The sequence below is a fragment of the Neofelis nebulosa genome, chromosome 4 (genome assembly GCF_028018385.1).
Source record: "Neofelis nebulosa isolate mNeoNeb1 chromosome 4, mNeoNeb1.pri, whole genome shotgun sequence".
Lineage (NCBI taxonomy): Eukaryota > Metazoa > Chordata > Mammalia > Carnivora > Felidae > Neofelis > Neofelis nebulosa.
Window position 1 is genome coordinate 110,822,635 of NC_080785.1, and position 13,644 is coordinate 110,836,278.

The following is a 13,644-nucleotide window of genomic DNA, read 5'->3' on the forward strand; positions in this document are numbered from 1 at the left end:
ATTTTCAATGACAGTAGCAGATACCTTTGTTCATAAAAATCCTCTGTCCCCACCTCTGGAATGTTCACTGGCTTCTTCACTGAAGCTATTCTCATTGGTCTCTCTCCTCCTCACTCCTTCTTTTCCAGGTTCTCCAAAGCAGCTCCAAATAATTCTTGCTATTTCATGCAGCAATCCAGTGTGCCTCGGTTCAATTCCAAACTCACGTCCAGGCCCACCTTGGTAAATCAAAGCCATTCAGAAACTCAGTTGAATAAAAGGGGGCTTCATTCAAGGTCACTGTGGCAGTAAATTGCAATCATTTATGTTCCTCCATTACACATATGATCCTGTATGAGAAGCATAAACACAATGCTTGGTATACTGCACTCAATGCATGGCATGTGTGCTCATTGGCCAATATTTCCTAAATGCCTATGATCATTCACTGCATTCCAGGGCATTTAGAATAAAATTTTGACCCTGGCTTATAAGGCCCTACGTGATCTGAACCCTTCCGGCTCCTCTGGCCTTCTTGCCTATGGCTCCCTTCTCACTTTCCAGTCACATGGCCATGCCCCTTTCTATTTCTTGAATGTGGGTGGCAAGGTCTTCCTTGCCTCAGGGCCTTTATACTGGTTGGTTCCTAGCCAAGTTCTTCCCGTCTTCTCCGGTCTGACTCCTACTCATCCTAAAGTCTCAATTCAAATGTTTCCTTCTCAGAGAGGTTGCTTTGGCCTCTCAAATTAAAGGAGGCCCCCTCCTATTAATTTCCGCCCTGGCATTGTGATGTAGTTTTCCGTTTTTGGCATTTATCACAGTGATTAGTAAGTTTATGTGCTTGCTTGTTTGTCTTTTCATTTGTTCCTTCCATTGCATCTAAACCTCACGATCGCTGGGCGTGTCTTGTTCGTCTTTGCATTCTCCGCGGCTAGTTCAATGTTTGCCCAGTTCTTAGTTGAGCGCCGCTCAACACGAGTTTGCTGAAGGCGCCAAGCAGCAAACCATGCGAAGGTCGCCCTGACATGCCTGCCTCAGACTCCCCGCTGGTCTCCTGGCCTTAGATCATCACCCTCGATTCTGCTTCCAGGGTGATCTTTCCCCTGGCTGCTGCACTCTAACGCGCTTTCCACCGCTCACGCACCATGCCTCCGCGTGATCGCTAGTTACAGATGGGCAGTTCGGATCTTGGAGACTACAACCCCCACAACGCCCCGCGGGCCCGCGCCACATAATTGGCTGAACCTCCGGCGGCGGCCAATAGGACGGGGCTTTGTTGGCTTGTGCCGCAGCAGCCCGAGTCCCGGGAAGCGCGGGGCGCATAGGGAGCCAGAGCCTGGCGTCCGTCTGGTTGCTCTGGAGCTGAGTCGCGTGGCCGCCTGCCGGCTCGCCTCTTGCCATGGGGAGCACTGAGAGCAGCGAGGCCCGCAGGGTGTCCTTCGGAATGGACGAAGAGGAGCGGGTCCGGGTGCTGCAGGGCATCCGGGTGAGCTGGCCGCCGGCGGGCGCGAAGAGCGAGCGCGGCCTGGGCCGGGTGGGCGTGGAGGGCGCAGGCCAGCCTGAGGGGAGGTTCGGGCCCGAGATTGGGCGGGCGCGCCTCGCTCATTGAGCCCTCCCAACGCCCTGGTGGCGAGCATCTCTCCCTCCGCCGTGTACGTGAGGGACCCGAGACTCGGGGGATGCCCGGTGTCCGCCATCTGGGCAGTGGCCACCTTCAGGCTTCACTACCCTGGCATCCGGGGAGAAAGCGGAGAATGGGGAGAGGTGGGGAGGCCGCATTCCAGCTCCGGTTGAGTTGTTGCAGACCTGCATTTGTTCCCCTGCACCCCAGTGCACACGTCGTGTTACATGTACGTGGGATGCTTCCAGTCCAGGACAACGCAACTGCCTCTTCACTGAGGCTCTCGGATTCTCGACACCGCAGCCGAAGGAGCAGTTTAAAAGTTGTGAATCAGATCATATGCCCTTCCCCTTGCTTAATCCTCTCCAGTGGATGTCTAGTGCATTTAAGATGAAGAGGAACCTCTTTACCTTGTTTTACAAAGCGGTTCTGCTGACCCGTGTGCCCGCATCTCACCCAGTTCCCTCCCTCCCACCTCCCGTCTATTTACTGGCTTCCTGACTGCAAGATGTTGGCTTGTTCCAAGCATAGGACCTCTGCATTTGCTGTTTTCTGCTCTCTGTCTTTTCCTAGATGAGGCTCTTATCATACTGTCACAGTTTGAGAATCATCTGAGTATCCTTAGGTGACCGGTCAATCTAAAGTAGCTTCCCACCCACACTATCACACATTTTTTTTTTTTTTTTCATAGAAGAATCACCATTGGGAACCTCTATTGATAGTTAACTTGTTTATTGTGTTTCCCACCACAGCGAAAGCTCCTTGAGACCAAGGCTCTTGTCCTTTTCAAGACTCTATCCCCAGAATTTAGAGGAATAATAAAAGCAGCTCACATTTGAGTTCTTAGTGGGGACCATGGATTCCTCTGAATCCTTTACAGGCAACCTCTCATTTAATTTTCAACAGCCCTGTGGGAGAGGTAGAATTCTAGTTGCCAATAAGGACAAGTAAGGCACTGAGAGGTGAAGTAACTTACCAAGGTCACCTAGATGACAAGAGGGAGAGCTGGGATTGATGGAGGCCAACTCCAAGCCCTGTTGGCTGAATGCTGCAGTTCATACACCTGTGCCTGGCACATAGTGGGTGGTTTGTAAACCATTGTTGAGTGGTTCAATGGATAAGACCAGTGAAATAGCAACCATGTTGAAATAGAATGCACAGATCGGGGTGTAGGTGAATTAGTTAAATTACAGAGTAACTTAGAAAAAGACCTCAGGAAGTCTGATTTCTGAGCAGATGCTCATTAGCGGTGTGCCCTTGGGTGAACAACTTATTATTTGAATCTCAATCCCTGTGTTTTTAGAAAAATCAGGGGAGGGTGTGTAATCCTAGTTACTGTCTAAGATATGTGTGTGTAAGTGCTTAGAAACAGTAGTGTTTTGTGGGGGTCTCTATTCTTAGTCTAGGATAGTACTTAGCACATTTGGTGCTTGCTAGGCCTTATCTAGTCTTGACCGGGCTCTTGATGAGGACAAAACAGGGAGGAGTTGGCTCCTGTTTGAAGGTTGAGAGGCAGGAGCTGAATTGGAATTTAGAAAAACATCCTTGGCTGTATTTGGGTGCTCTCTCACCTTTGTCACCTGGTATTCTGTGTTTGGGAATGTTGGAAAATTAGGTCAAAGTCAGGTCTTCTAAGATTCAAGGAAGTTGAGTTCCTCTAAGTTGACAGAGGATCATTTTTGGGGGGGGCGGTATGATATCAGACTAGTACATTTTACATCTAGTTCCCTTAGATCCGCAAAGTGTAAGTTCTCTTTAAAGATGGAGAATCAGGGGCGCCTGGGTGGCTCAGTCGGTTAAGCGTCCGACTTTGGCTCAGGTCATGATCTCACGGTCCGTGAGTTCGAGCCCCGCGTCGGGCTCTGTGCTGACAGCTCAGAGCCTGGAGTCTGTTTCGGATTCTGTGTCTCCCTCTCTCTGACCCTCCCCCGTTCATGCTCTGTCTCTCTCTGTCTCAAAAATAAATAAAATGTTAAAAAAAAATTAAAAAAAAAAAAGATGGAGAATCAGGCTTAGGGCTGTTCAAACTTTGAGGTATTATCTGAGTGACTGATGGGACTTTAGTCCAGATCTTTTGGGTGCAAGAAACAACCTTTTCTCACTACTCCAAGCTCCCTCCCCCAGTGATATGCAAGGCAGCCTGAAAATTGTGCGACGGGTACTGGCTCCTCACTTAGTTCTCCCAGAGACTGTTAAAATTAGAGGGAGGTTTGGTGACTGACTGCAAACTCATCAGAATAAATGACTTGCCTAGAGGCACACAGTGGGGTGCATGGCCCCATCATATGAGAGCCCCTTCCTTCCTTCCTTCCTTCCTTCCTTCCTTCCTTCCTTCCTTCCACTTGCGTGCCTGGTTTGGGAGAGGGAGATTTGAGAAAGGAGGTGATGGCAATGAAGTGTCCTGTTGTGGGGGCTTTTTCTACTAGCAGAGTTACTTGAGAGTTGGGGAGTCCACCTTGTCCTTAAGCAGGCAAGTAAAAAATCAGTATAGATCATTGGATGAACCAAATGAGAAGTTAGTTTAAGTAGAAAGTAGGTGCCGAAGAAGAGTATCTGCCCCAGGTCCTTCAGAGAAAGTTAAATATTCTTAAAGACTACTTGTATTTAATCCCCAGGCCCTGATCCTGGAAAGTACTCAAGTTCCCTTAAGATTCAGTGCTAGGGCCTTGCTCCTTTGCACATTTATTTGCATAAATTTACATATTGAGTTCAAGCCCTAATTCCACGGAAGGTAAGAGAAATTTAATTAATGCAAAATGCTGCAATTATATGCAACTCCAGTTTTCAGAGCAGGCATGTGTGAAATACATAAAGATCTCATTTTAGCCAGTATATTTAACCTTATCCTCCAATGAGAGAAGGTTCACACATGACAATAATGTCCTGTGTGTGCTCACTTCTCTGCCCCATGGAAGCAGCCGTATTTGGTAACTCAGCTGAAGTTGGTTGCTTTTCAACGTCTAGACTCCACTGTTCTCCAGCCTTTTCCCTTTCCAGCTGCTTGGCTGCTACTCTTCCCAACTCACTTCCTGGCCGGCTGCATGATAGCTGTGTCCCCAGACCCATCACGCTGTCTTGGCTACATCACATTTGCCATCATTCCTTGCTTTCATGAGGCAAGTCTGGACCACTGCCGAGGGGAGGACCAAGGAGGATGTAGAAGAGGCACAAGAAACAGTCCCCAAACACACCCCTGCCAGAGAAGCCATACGCCTGAACACTGTACCTGTAGCCACAATTTATCCGTCACCTCAGCAAATGCTTACTGCACACAGATTACTCGCCAAGCACTGGGCCTGGCTTTGCAGAGGCCATCAGGGACAAAGCATAAGGTCCTTACCCTCATGGAGACCTCAGCCCAATGTCAGAACAGACCAAGAAAGGAAAAAAGAGGCAAAGGAAGAAAAAGCTGCAAGTACTCTGAAGGAAACAAAAGTGTGCAGAGTAACGGAGATCCTTGCTTGCAGTGGGATGGCGGACACTGCCGCTCTGAGCGGGGGACGCTGGAGATGTGCCCGAGCCAGCCATGAGAAGCATGCAATCTGTGCTGTGTTTTCTGAGCACTAGCTCAGATATCCCCCTCCTGCTGACCTTGTGAGCTGTTGTCCACATCTCAGATGTGACATAGGTTCAAGGAGGCCAAGTAACCCAAGGGCGCAGCTAGTTAGGGGTAGAGTTGGAGTCTCATTCCGGCTCCACACGCCATGTGCTTGGCCAGCGACAGAGGGGTCGGGATGTTGAAAGCTGGCCAGGCACTGAGGCTAGACAGGTGATAGGTCCCGAATCGCCAGGGAGGGCTTGTCCATGTGTTACCTTGGAGGCAACACTGCAGGTCTCTAATCAAGAGTGGCGCTTTGGAAAGATATTCTCTGATGGTGGTGGTTTTTCTTCTCTGTTTTAAAAATTTTTTTTTTTCAACGTTTTTTATTTATTTTTGGGACAGAGAGAGACAGAGCATGAACGGGGGAGGGGCAGAGAGAGAGGGAGACACAGAATCGGAAACAGGCTCCAGGCTCCAAGCCATCAGCCCAGAGCCTGACGCGGGGCTCGAACTCACGGACCGCGAGATCGTGACCTGGCTGAAGCCGGACGCTTAACCGACTGCGCCACCCAGGCGCCCCTCTTCTCTGTTTTTAAAATCATATTTTTGAGATGTCTTTTACATGTGAAATTCACCCATTTGAATGATTTTTAGCAGACTTATGGAGTTGAGCAACTGTCACCACAATCAGATTTTAGAACATTTATTCTCAAGACCTAAAAAGATCGTTTGTGCCTATTTGCAGTCAGTCCCCACTCCCACGCCCCGCCCCAGGTAACCATTAATCCTTCTGTTGCTCTGAGTTTGCTTTTTCTGGACATGTCATATGAATGCACTCAGATCTTTGACGTCTGGCTTCTTTCACTGAGCACAATGTTTTTGGTGTCGGTTTGTTGATGTAGCATATATCAGCAGCTTGTTTCTTTTTATTGCCGAGTAGTATCTCATTGCCTGGCTGTCCTGCATTTTGTTCATCCAGTCACTAGTTGGTGGACATTTGAATTGCTTCTGGTTCTTTATATTATGAATAATGTTGTGAACATTTGCATACAACTTTTTTTTTTGGCGGACCTATATTTTCATTTTTCTTGCATAGATACCTAAGGGTAGAGTTGCTGGGTCATTCTGCTTATGAATTCAGTGAGTTGTTAGGTTTCACTTTTTAAGAAACTGTCAAACTGTTTTCTGAAGCGGCTGTACCATTTTACATTCCTGCTGGCAGTAGATGAGGGTTCCGCCTTCTCGACATCCTCACCAACACTTACTGTTTGTTTTCTTGATTGTAGCAATTCTAGTGGGTATGAAATGGTATTTCACTGTGGCTTGAATTTACATGTGGCATGAATTTCACTGTGGCATGAATTTACATGCAAGTATCTAATCGTGTTGAACATCTTTTCATGGGTTTATTTGCCATCCATAAATTTTCTTTGGTGAAATATTTATTCGGATCTTTTGCCCACTTTTACTAGGGTTGTTTGTCTTTTTATTATGAGTTACACGATTTTTTTAATGCTGGATATGAGTCTTTTTTTTTAATTTTTTTTTTTTTTAGCATTTATTTATTTTTGAGACAGAGACAGAGCATGAACGGGGGAGGGTCAGAGAGAGGGAGACACAGAATCTGAAACAGACTCCAGGCTCTGAGCTGTCAGCACAGAGCCCGACGAGGAGCTTGAACTCACGGACCGTGAAATCATGACCTGAGCTGAAGTCGGCCGCTTAACCGACTGAGCCACCCAGGCGCCCCTGGATATGAGTCTTTTATCGTATTACAAATTGCAAATATTTTCTCCCAAGGTGTGGCTTGTCTTTTCATTTTCTTATTGGTGTCTTTTTTGAAGTACAAACCTTGTAATTTTGATGAAGTTTAATTTATCAGTTTTTTCTTTTATTGGTTGTGCTTCATATCTTAGAAATCTTTGTGTGACCCAAGGTTATGAATTTTTTTTTCCTATATTTCTGAGAGTTTTATAGTTTTGGCTTTTATATTTAGTTCTATGATCCATTTTGTGTTAATTTTTATATGTTATGAGGTAAGGCTTTAAATCGGGGGTTGGCAAAGTTTTTCTGTAAATGACCAGTTAGTAAATACTTTCTGTTTTGCTCACCAGAAGGTCTCTATCACTTCTACTCAACTCTGCCATTATAGGGTTAAAGAAGCCACAGTCAGTGTATAAACAAATCAGTGTGGCTATGTTCTAATAAAACTTTACTTATAAAATCAAGTGTTGGGTTAGATTTGGCTCAAGCACTAGAGTTCACTGAACCCTAATCTAAAGGCCATCTTTTTTTGCATGACATATCCAATTTTTCTAAACATCATTTGTTGAAAAGACTATCCTTTCCCCCTTGAATTACCTTGGGACCTTCGTGAATATCAATTGACCATAAACATAAGGGTTTATTTCTGGTTTCTCAATTCTGTTGAGAGTTCCATTGATCTATATGCTATATGTCTATCTTTATGCTACTACAACATTATCATCATTGTAGCTTTGTAGTAAGTTTCAAAATTAGGAAATACAATTTTTTTTTTTTTTTTTTTTTTTTTTTTGAGATTGGTTTGGCTATTCTGAGTCTGTTGCATTTCCACATAACATTTTAGGATCAGTTGGTAACTTCTGTAAAAAAAAAAAAAAAACTCTTAGGATTTTGATGGAGTTTGTGTTGAATCTAGATTACTTTGGGGGAGAATTGCCATTCTATTTTAATGTTTATTCTTGAGAGACAGAGAGAAAGGCACAGTGCGAGTGGGGAAGAGGCAGAGAGAGATGGAGACACAAAATTTGAAGCAGGCTCCAGGCTCTGAGCTGTCAGAACAGAGCCCGTGAGGTCAAACCCATGAGCCGTGAGATCATGACCTGAGTCGAAGTCAGATGCCCAACCAACCGAGCCACCCAGGTGCCCCAACAATCATCATTTCAACAACATGGAATCCTCCAATATGTGAATATGAAGTCTCTATTTATTTAGATTAAAAAAATTTTTTTCAGCAATGTTTTATACTTTTAATGAACAAATCTTATGTTTCTTTTCTTAAGTTTATTCCCAAGTATTTTTTCTTTTTGATACTAAAATGAATATAATTGTTTTGTTTTTTCTTTTTCTTTTCTTTTCTTTTCTTTTTTCTTTTTTTTTTTTTTTTTTTGAGAGAGAGAGAGAGAGAATCCCATGAGGGGCAGAGAGAGGGAGACAGAGAGAAAGAGAGAGAAGAGAAAAGAAAGAGAGAGAAGCAGGGCTTACCCAGGGCTCATGTTTTACCTGAAGTGGGGCTTGTGCTCACCTGAAGCGGGGCTTGTGCTCACCTGATGTGGGACTTGAACTCATGAACTGTGAGATCATGACCTGAGCCGAAGTCAGATACTTAACGGCTGAGCCACCCAGATGCCTGAATGTAATTGTTTTTTTAAGTTAACTTTTGGAATTGTTTTCTTAATTTAACTTTTGTATTCTTCATTGCTAGTATATAGAAATTCAATTGATTTTTGTATGTTGATCCTGTATCCTGCAACCTTGCTGAACTCATTTATCCAAGTTGTTTTTTTCTGTGGATTCCTTATGATTTTATATAGATAGAATGATGCTGACTGTAAATAAGGAAAATTTTACTTCTTCCTTTCTAGTCTGATGCCCTTTCTTTAATTTTCTGGCTTTGTTGCATTGGCTAGAACCTCCAATACAGTATTGAATAGAAGTGGTGACAGTGAATGCCCTTGCCCTGCTCCTGAACTTAGATAGAAAACATTCCGTCTTCCACCATTAAGTATGTTAGCTGTAGGTTTTTCATTGTTGCCTTTTCTAAGATTGATATTTTTAAATAATCTTGGTCACCTCTTCCTCTCTGTTATTATATCCTGTTTGTTGTTTGTAGGCTCTTGGAGTGCAAAGACTTTTATTTATTTCAGTGTCTGGCTCATTTGTGTGTGCGTGTTGGATTGCACGCTTGGATTAATGAACTGATGGTACTTTTAGCCAAGCTGGCGATCTTTGGCAGCTGCACTTGAGAATTTTACCCTTCTGCTTGTTACAGTTCCAGCTTTAACACAGACTTGTTCCATTTGTATGCAGCAGACTTCCTTTTCACCTTGGTATTGCCCTGTGATATGTTTCTTGAGTCTCAGCATGAATGTTGATGCTGCATATCATACATCCTTCGTCTTAGTTGGCTGCTTAGAGGCAGCATGGTGAACCAACTGTCTCAGGAAGCTCTGGCCTGGAGCTTTGACACTCAGAGCAGTAAGTCTCTCTCCTTATATGCAAGACGGACCTGTTTAGTGTAGGTGCCTGGAAAGGGTTGGATCACAAATCCTCTCCTGTCTTTCCCAGCCTCTGTACTCTATCTGGCTGACCATTTGGGGGATTGTAGTTGATGGGGCCACAACAGAAAATGCCAGCGTGGCAAGTCAGGACATGGACGGCCGAGTTCTCCACCGTTTTCTGTGAGCAGTATACGGGTCTGGATGTCAAGCGCGTGTCGTGTGCCAGTCCCCGGGCTGGGCGCTCTACCAGGTGTTACTCTTTTTGATGCGTCCCCAACATCACGTCTGACACGCGGTGAGGTGGAGCCAACTCCGCAGGGAAGCAGAGCATTTACCGTTTCTCTGTCTTTCCCCCTGTCAGCTGCCGAGGAGCAGAGGACCATCTGAAAGACAGAAGACTTGGGTAGTGCGTGCCCTCCATTCACCTGGCTCCAGGGTGCCCGAACTCACTATGGTCAAGGACAGTAAAGGGCTGGGCACACAACCACGCTGTACTTTAGGGGCAGACTTAGCAACTTTCAGGGGTTTCTTGAACGTTCTTCAAGTTTTCTTTTAATAGTACTGTGGTATAACCAGGAATGAAATGTAAATAGTGTAAGAGTTAAGGTGATTTCTGTTTTACCTTGTCTGACTTTTGAATATAACCCCGGTATAAGATGAAATTCCCCCCTAATTCTCCCTAACTGTGTCACAGTACGATGTGGGAGATCTTTCTCCATAAAAGTAAAATCTATAAAGTCATGTAAATATAAGGATAGTTGTTAACTCTAACTCTTACTAAGTTCATCTTGGGTCACCTCCCTCATTGGGGAGGTAAAGCCGCTGCACTAGAAGCATCTTTGATCCTTCAGGTTTCCAGTCTACCTTTTCCACCTCTTGGTGGGGGGTCCCTGCTCGCTGTGCTGCAGCAGCTCTGGTTTCCAGATCAAACCTGCCGCCTCTGCTGTTTTCTCTGCGGCTGGTGGAGGCTTCAGAATGTTTCCTAGTTCAGCTTTCTTTCCCTTCTGCGCCCTGGCCATTCTCTTTCATCCTCATTCATGAGCTGTTGACTTTTGGATTCTAAACATCTAACCCAGAGCTGTCCCGTTGCATGTTTCATGGGTGCATGTAATTCACTATATCCGCCAGAACCCACCTGCGTCCCCTCCTCTGTTTCCCTCGAAATCGCTCTTGTTTGTTAAGCTTTGGATGGCTCCAGCCAGCTAGCTCCTCCGCCAGAAACCTGGACCCCACATCCCTTTGTTCTCTATGTTTAATGACAGATGTTGCGTTTTCCCTTCTAACCATTTCTCTGTTTTTGCTTTTGTCCTAGCTAACTCCCCATTCTGTTTTCTCTTGACCACCTGATAAATTGTTCTTTCTCTCTATAGACGTGTCTCCCACAAACCTCTCTGTCCTGGTGCCAGCAGGGTAATTAAAAAGAAAACAACACAAATTTTACTTATCATCAGGCAAATGATGATAAAATTCAGGCAGTTCCAAAGGAGGCATATCGGGGAAAAGTTCATCTCCTTTCCCACTTGTTTCATCCGTCCTGCACTCTGGGGCAGTGCCCCTTACTGGCTGGTTGTGTCAGTGATTGTGCAGAGTTAAAGCTAATTGTGTCATTCCCTTTGGTTAAAGGCAGGTTCCTGGGTCTGGCTCACGGGGGCCGTCTGCTGTCGCCTTTTCTGCCTCTGAACATGTTGGTAGGGAGGATACCTGCTCTTCTGTACTCTGAGCTGCCTGTGACTCTGTTCCCCTCTGTCTGCAGTATTTTCTTTCCCTGTGACTGGCTAAACTCCTTGTCATCCTCAGGACCAGTTCAAGTGTCACCTTCCGAAAGGCACCCTCTGATGTCATGCCCTCACCCTGGGTCGTCCCTGTCCTGGGTCTTGCAGACTGTGCTCACTTCCCAGTGCTTCCTGCTTGGGCAGAGATGATCTCTTCCTTGCTTACTCCCTTCCTGCCCCGTGAGTAGGAGCCACATCTGTTTGTCTTTCTGTCCCCAGTATTTAGCCCAGAGCCGTTTTTTTTTGCCCCAAACCACGAGTCCAGAAACTTTGTGGAATTAATTGATTCGAATTGATTGCCAACATTTAAAGCTCGGAGGCTTTACATAAATTCAATTTTTAGCTCTTTGGGGGACAAATGGAAAGTCTGGTCCACATTCCCATATGGCAATAACTTTCCCCGAGTTACGAGGTAGCTGCCCTTTCTGAGGGGCATGTGCTCTCACCGCTGTCCCCACCATGTTGTCCTTGCACTGTGTTCTTTTCCTACTAGGCCCATTCTACTAATTCTGTCACTTGCCTCACACCTGTGGGCATTTGTGTTTGCCACGCTCAGTGGAGGAGGTCTCCAAGGGCTCTTCTTGTTCTGACATTCTGGGATTTAAATCTGTGGTGAGCAGCCGGTGGATCTAATTTCAGCTCATAGAAAACTGAAAGACTAGTGAACAGAATCTCCAAGGCAACAGCCTTAGGCAAGGAGACAAATCTTTTTAGAACCACAAGATCGGGCAGTGCCTTCAAGGGGCTTGGGGAGTCTGGGCATCAGGAGCCACGGACAGACCTGACTACCTGTGAACTCATTCTTCTGGAAACTTCCCCAGGTACTCAGCCTGACTGGAGAAGCCCTAGGCCCAGCTTGGAGAGAGCAGTGAGCCCCAGTTTATCTCCTGGCACCCAGCGCATCCTCAGAAAATGTTGCAGCGAGCGGCCTCGACCGTGGCTGTGCAGGCCTAGTGGCTGCTGAGTCACCAGAGAACTCGGGCAAGCCACTTCTCTGCACCACACCTTGTCCATTCTTCCGTGAGCAGGATGCCGCCTCTTCTCATAAATGAGCCGGTGCCGTGAACTCATTTGAACATCAGAGCATTTGCTAATGCAAAGAATAATGCTTAGGAAGCTGCCTCCGCATTGCTACTTCTAGATGTGTCTGGATGAGTAACACGTTAAGCCTAACAAAGTGCTAATTTTTCATATTGACATTCTCCTAATTTAAGTAGGCTGTGTGTTTTATGAGTACATACAAGCTCTCCCTCCCACCCCCTATCCAGAGGCTCCATAAAGCATCATCAATGGGGGAAATGTGACCTGCAAATTATTTTTATTTTTCTTGAATTGGCCATTCTGTGCACATGGTTACTTGCCACCCCACAGTGGCTCTCAGTTACTGCTTTCCCTTGTGCAGGTGGCCAGGGTTCGGATCCAAGTCCTGGCCTGAGCACTTAGCACTTAAGACTTTCTGCGATCTTGGGTGAGTTGTTTCACCTCCCTGACTCCAGTGTCTTCTTCTGTAAAATGGGAATGCACTTAGCTTGGGGCCTGGCCTGTGGAGCTCGCTCAGTGAATATTAATTAGGTAGGCTGTTTTTCTCATTATCTTGGAATAGGACCCCCTGTCCTAGGTCGGAAGTTCCTCTGCCCCAACTGTGAGCTTTGTTGCCCCCTTCTGGAGTGTGGAGGCGTTACGCTTGCTCTCTGGTCAGCCCCGTGGCACTCTGATGCCAGGGAGTCCCTAATATCTTTCTTTACATGCAACCTCTCCCAGTGTCCTGTGTAGTTGGTTTACTTGCCTGGGAACAGAGCTGCCCGAATGGATTTGGAGCACCACACACTTGCAGAGCAGTTCTCGGCCCAGCGATGGTGCCTCCTCTCCAGCGAGCCGGGTCTGGGCCTTGCTGTCATCTTTCCCTCGTTTTTCCTTTAAGGCTTCTTGCAAGATGCGTCTTATTTTTAAATGCCAACTGTTCATAGTTTCTCCTGCATCCTTTCAGGCTTTTCCCAAGCCTCCATAGACAAGCCCGCTCTTTCCCTTTTTATAGCACAAATGAGAACATACTGCCTATACCACTTTGTAAATTGCTTTTTTCACTTGCCCTGTGCACGCATTCAGATGCCAGGTCTCCAGTTATTTCGCTTGCGTGGAGTCTTTTGCCACCACATCCTCCCCAGCTCCTGCAGAGGTACACTTCCCAGCCCTCCTACTCCGGACGTGCACTGTTGTAGCAGCGACCCTGCCTTTGGCCCTCTGTGACCTCTGCCCTTCTTGCAGATTTGCCAGGGTATTCTGTGTGAAGAGAAGATTGCGACTGAGGCCCTGCTTGGAAAGTGTCAGCGGCTCCCAGTTGATGGCAGAATAAATTCCATTCTCCTCTTGTCGTTCAAGGCCCTCCCGGTGGCGGGGAGCCCACCAGCCCTCCACGTCCTACTTTCTTCATGGACCTGTGCTCGGTGAGGCCAAACCTTGGACTTCTCC

General features: G+C 46.3%; 1 protein-coding gene across 3 annotated transcripts in view; it reads left to right on the plus strand.

Annotated features, from left to right (window-relative positions):
* Positions 1-1,261: 1,261 nt before the first annotated feature.
* The window catches only part of CHCHD6 (coiled-coil-helix-coiled-coil-helix domain containing 6), a 251,132-nt gene continuing 238,749 nt past the window's right edge, over positions 1,262-13,644 (plus strand). The window contains exon 1 of one of the 3 annotated variants that reach the window (XM_058725768.1): positions 1,262-1,465. In XM_058725768.1, coding sequence (XP_058581751.1) covers positions 1,379-1,465 — 87 coding nt within the window. In that variant the 5' untranslated portion in view covers positions 1,262-1,378. Of the gene's footprint in view, positions 1,466-13,497; positions 13,620-13,644 lie in introns of those variants that run through there. The other 2 variants (XM_058725766.1, XM_058725767.1) reach the window with 2 other exon arrangements.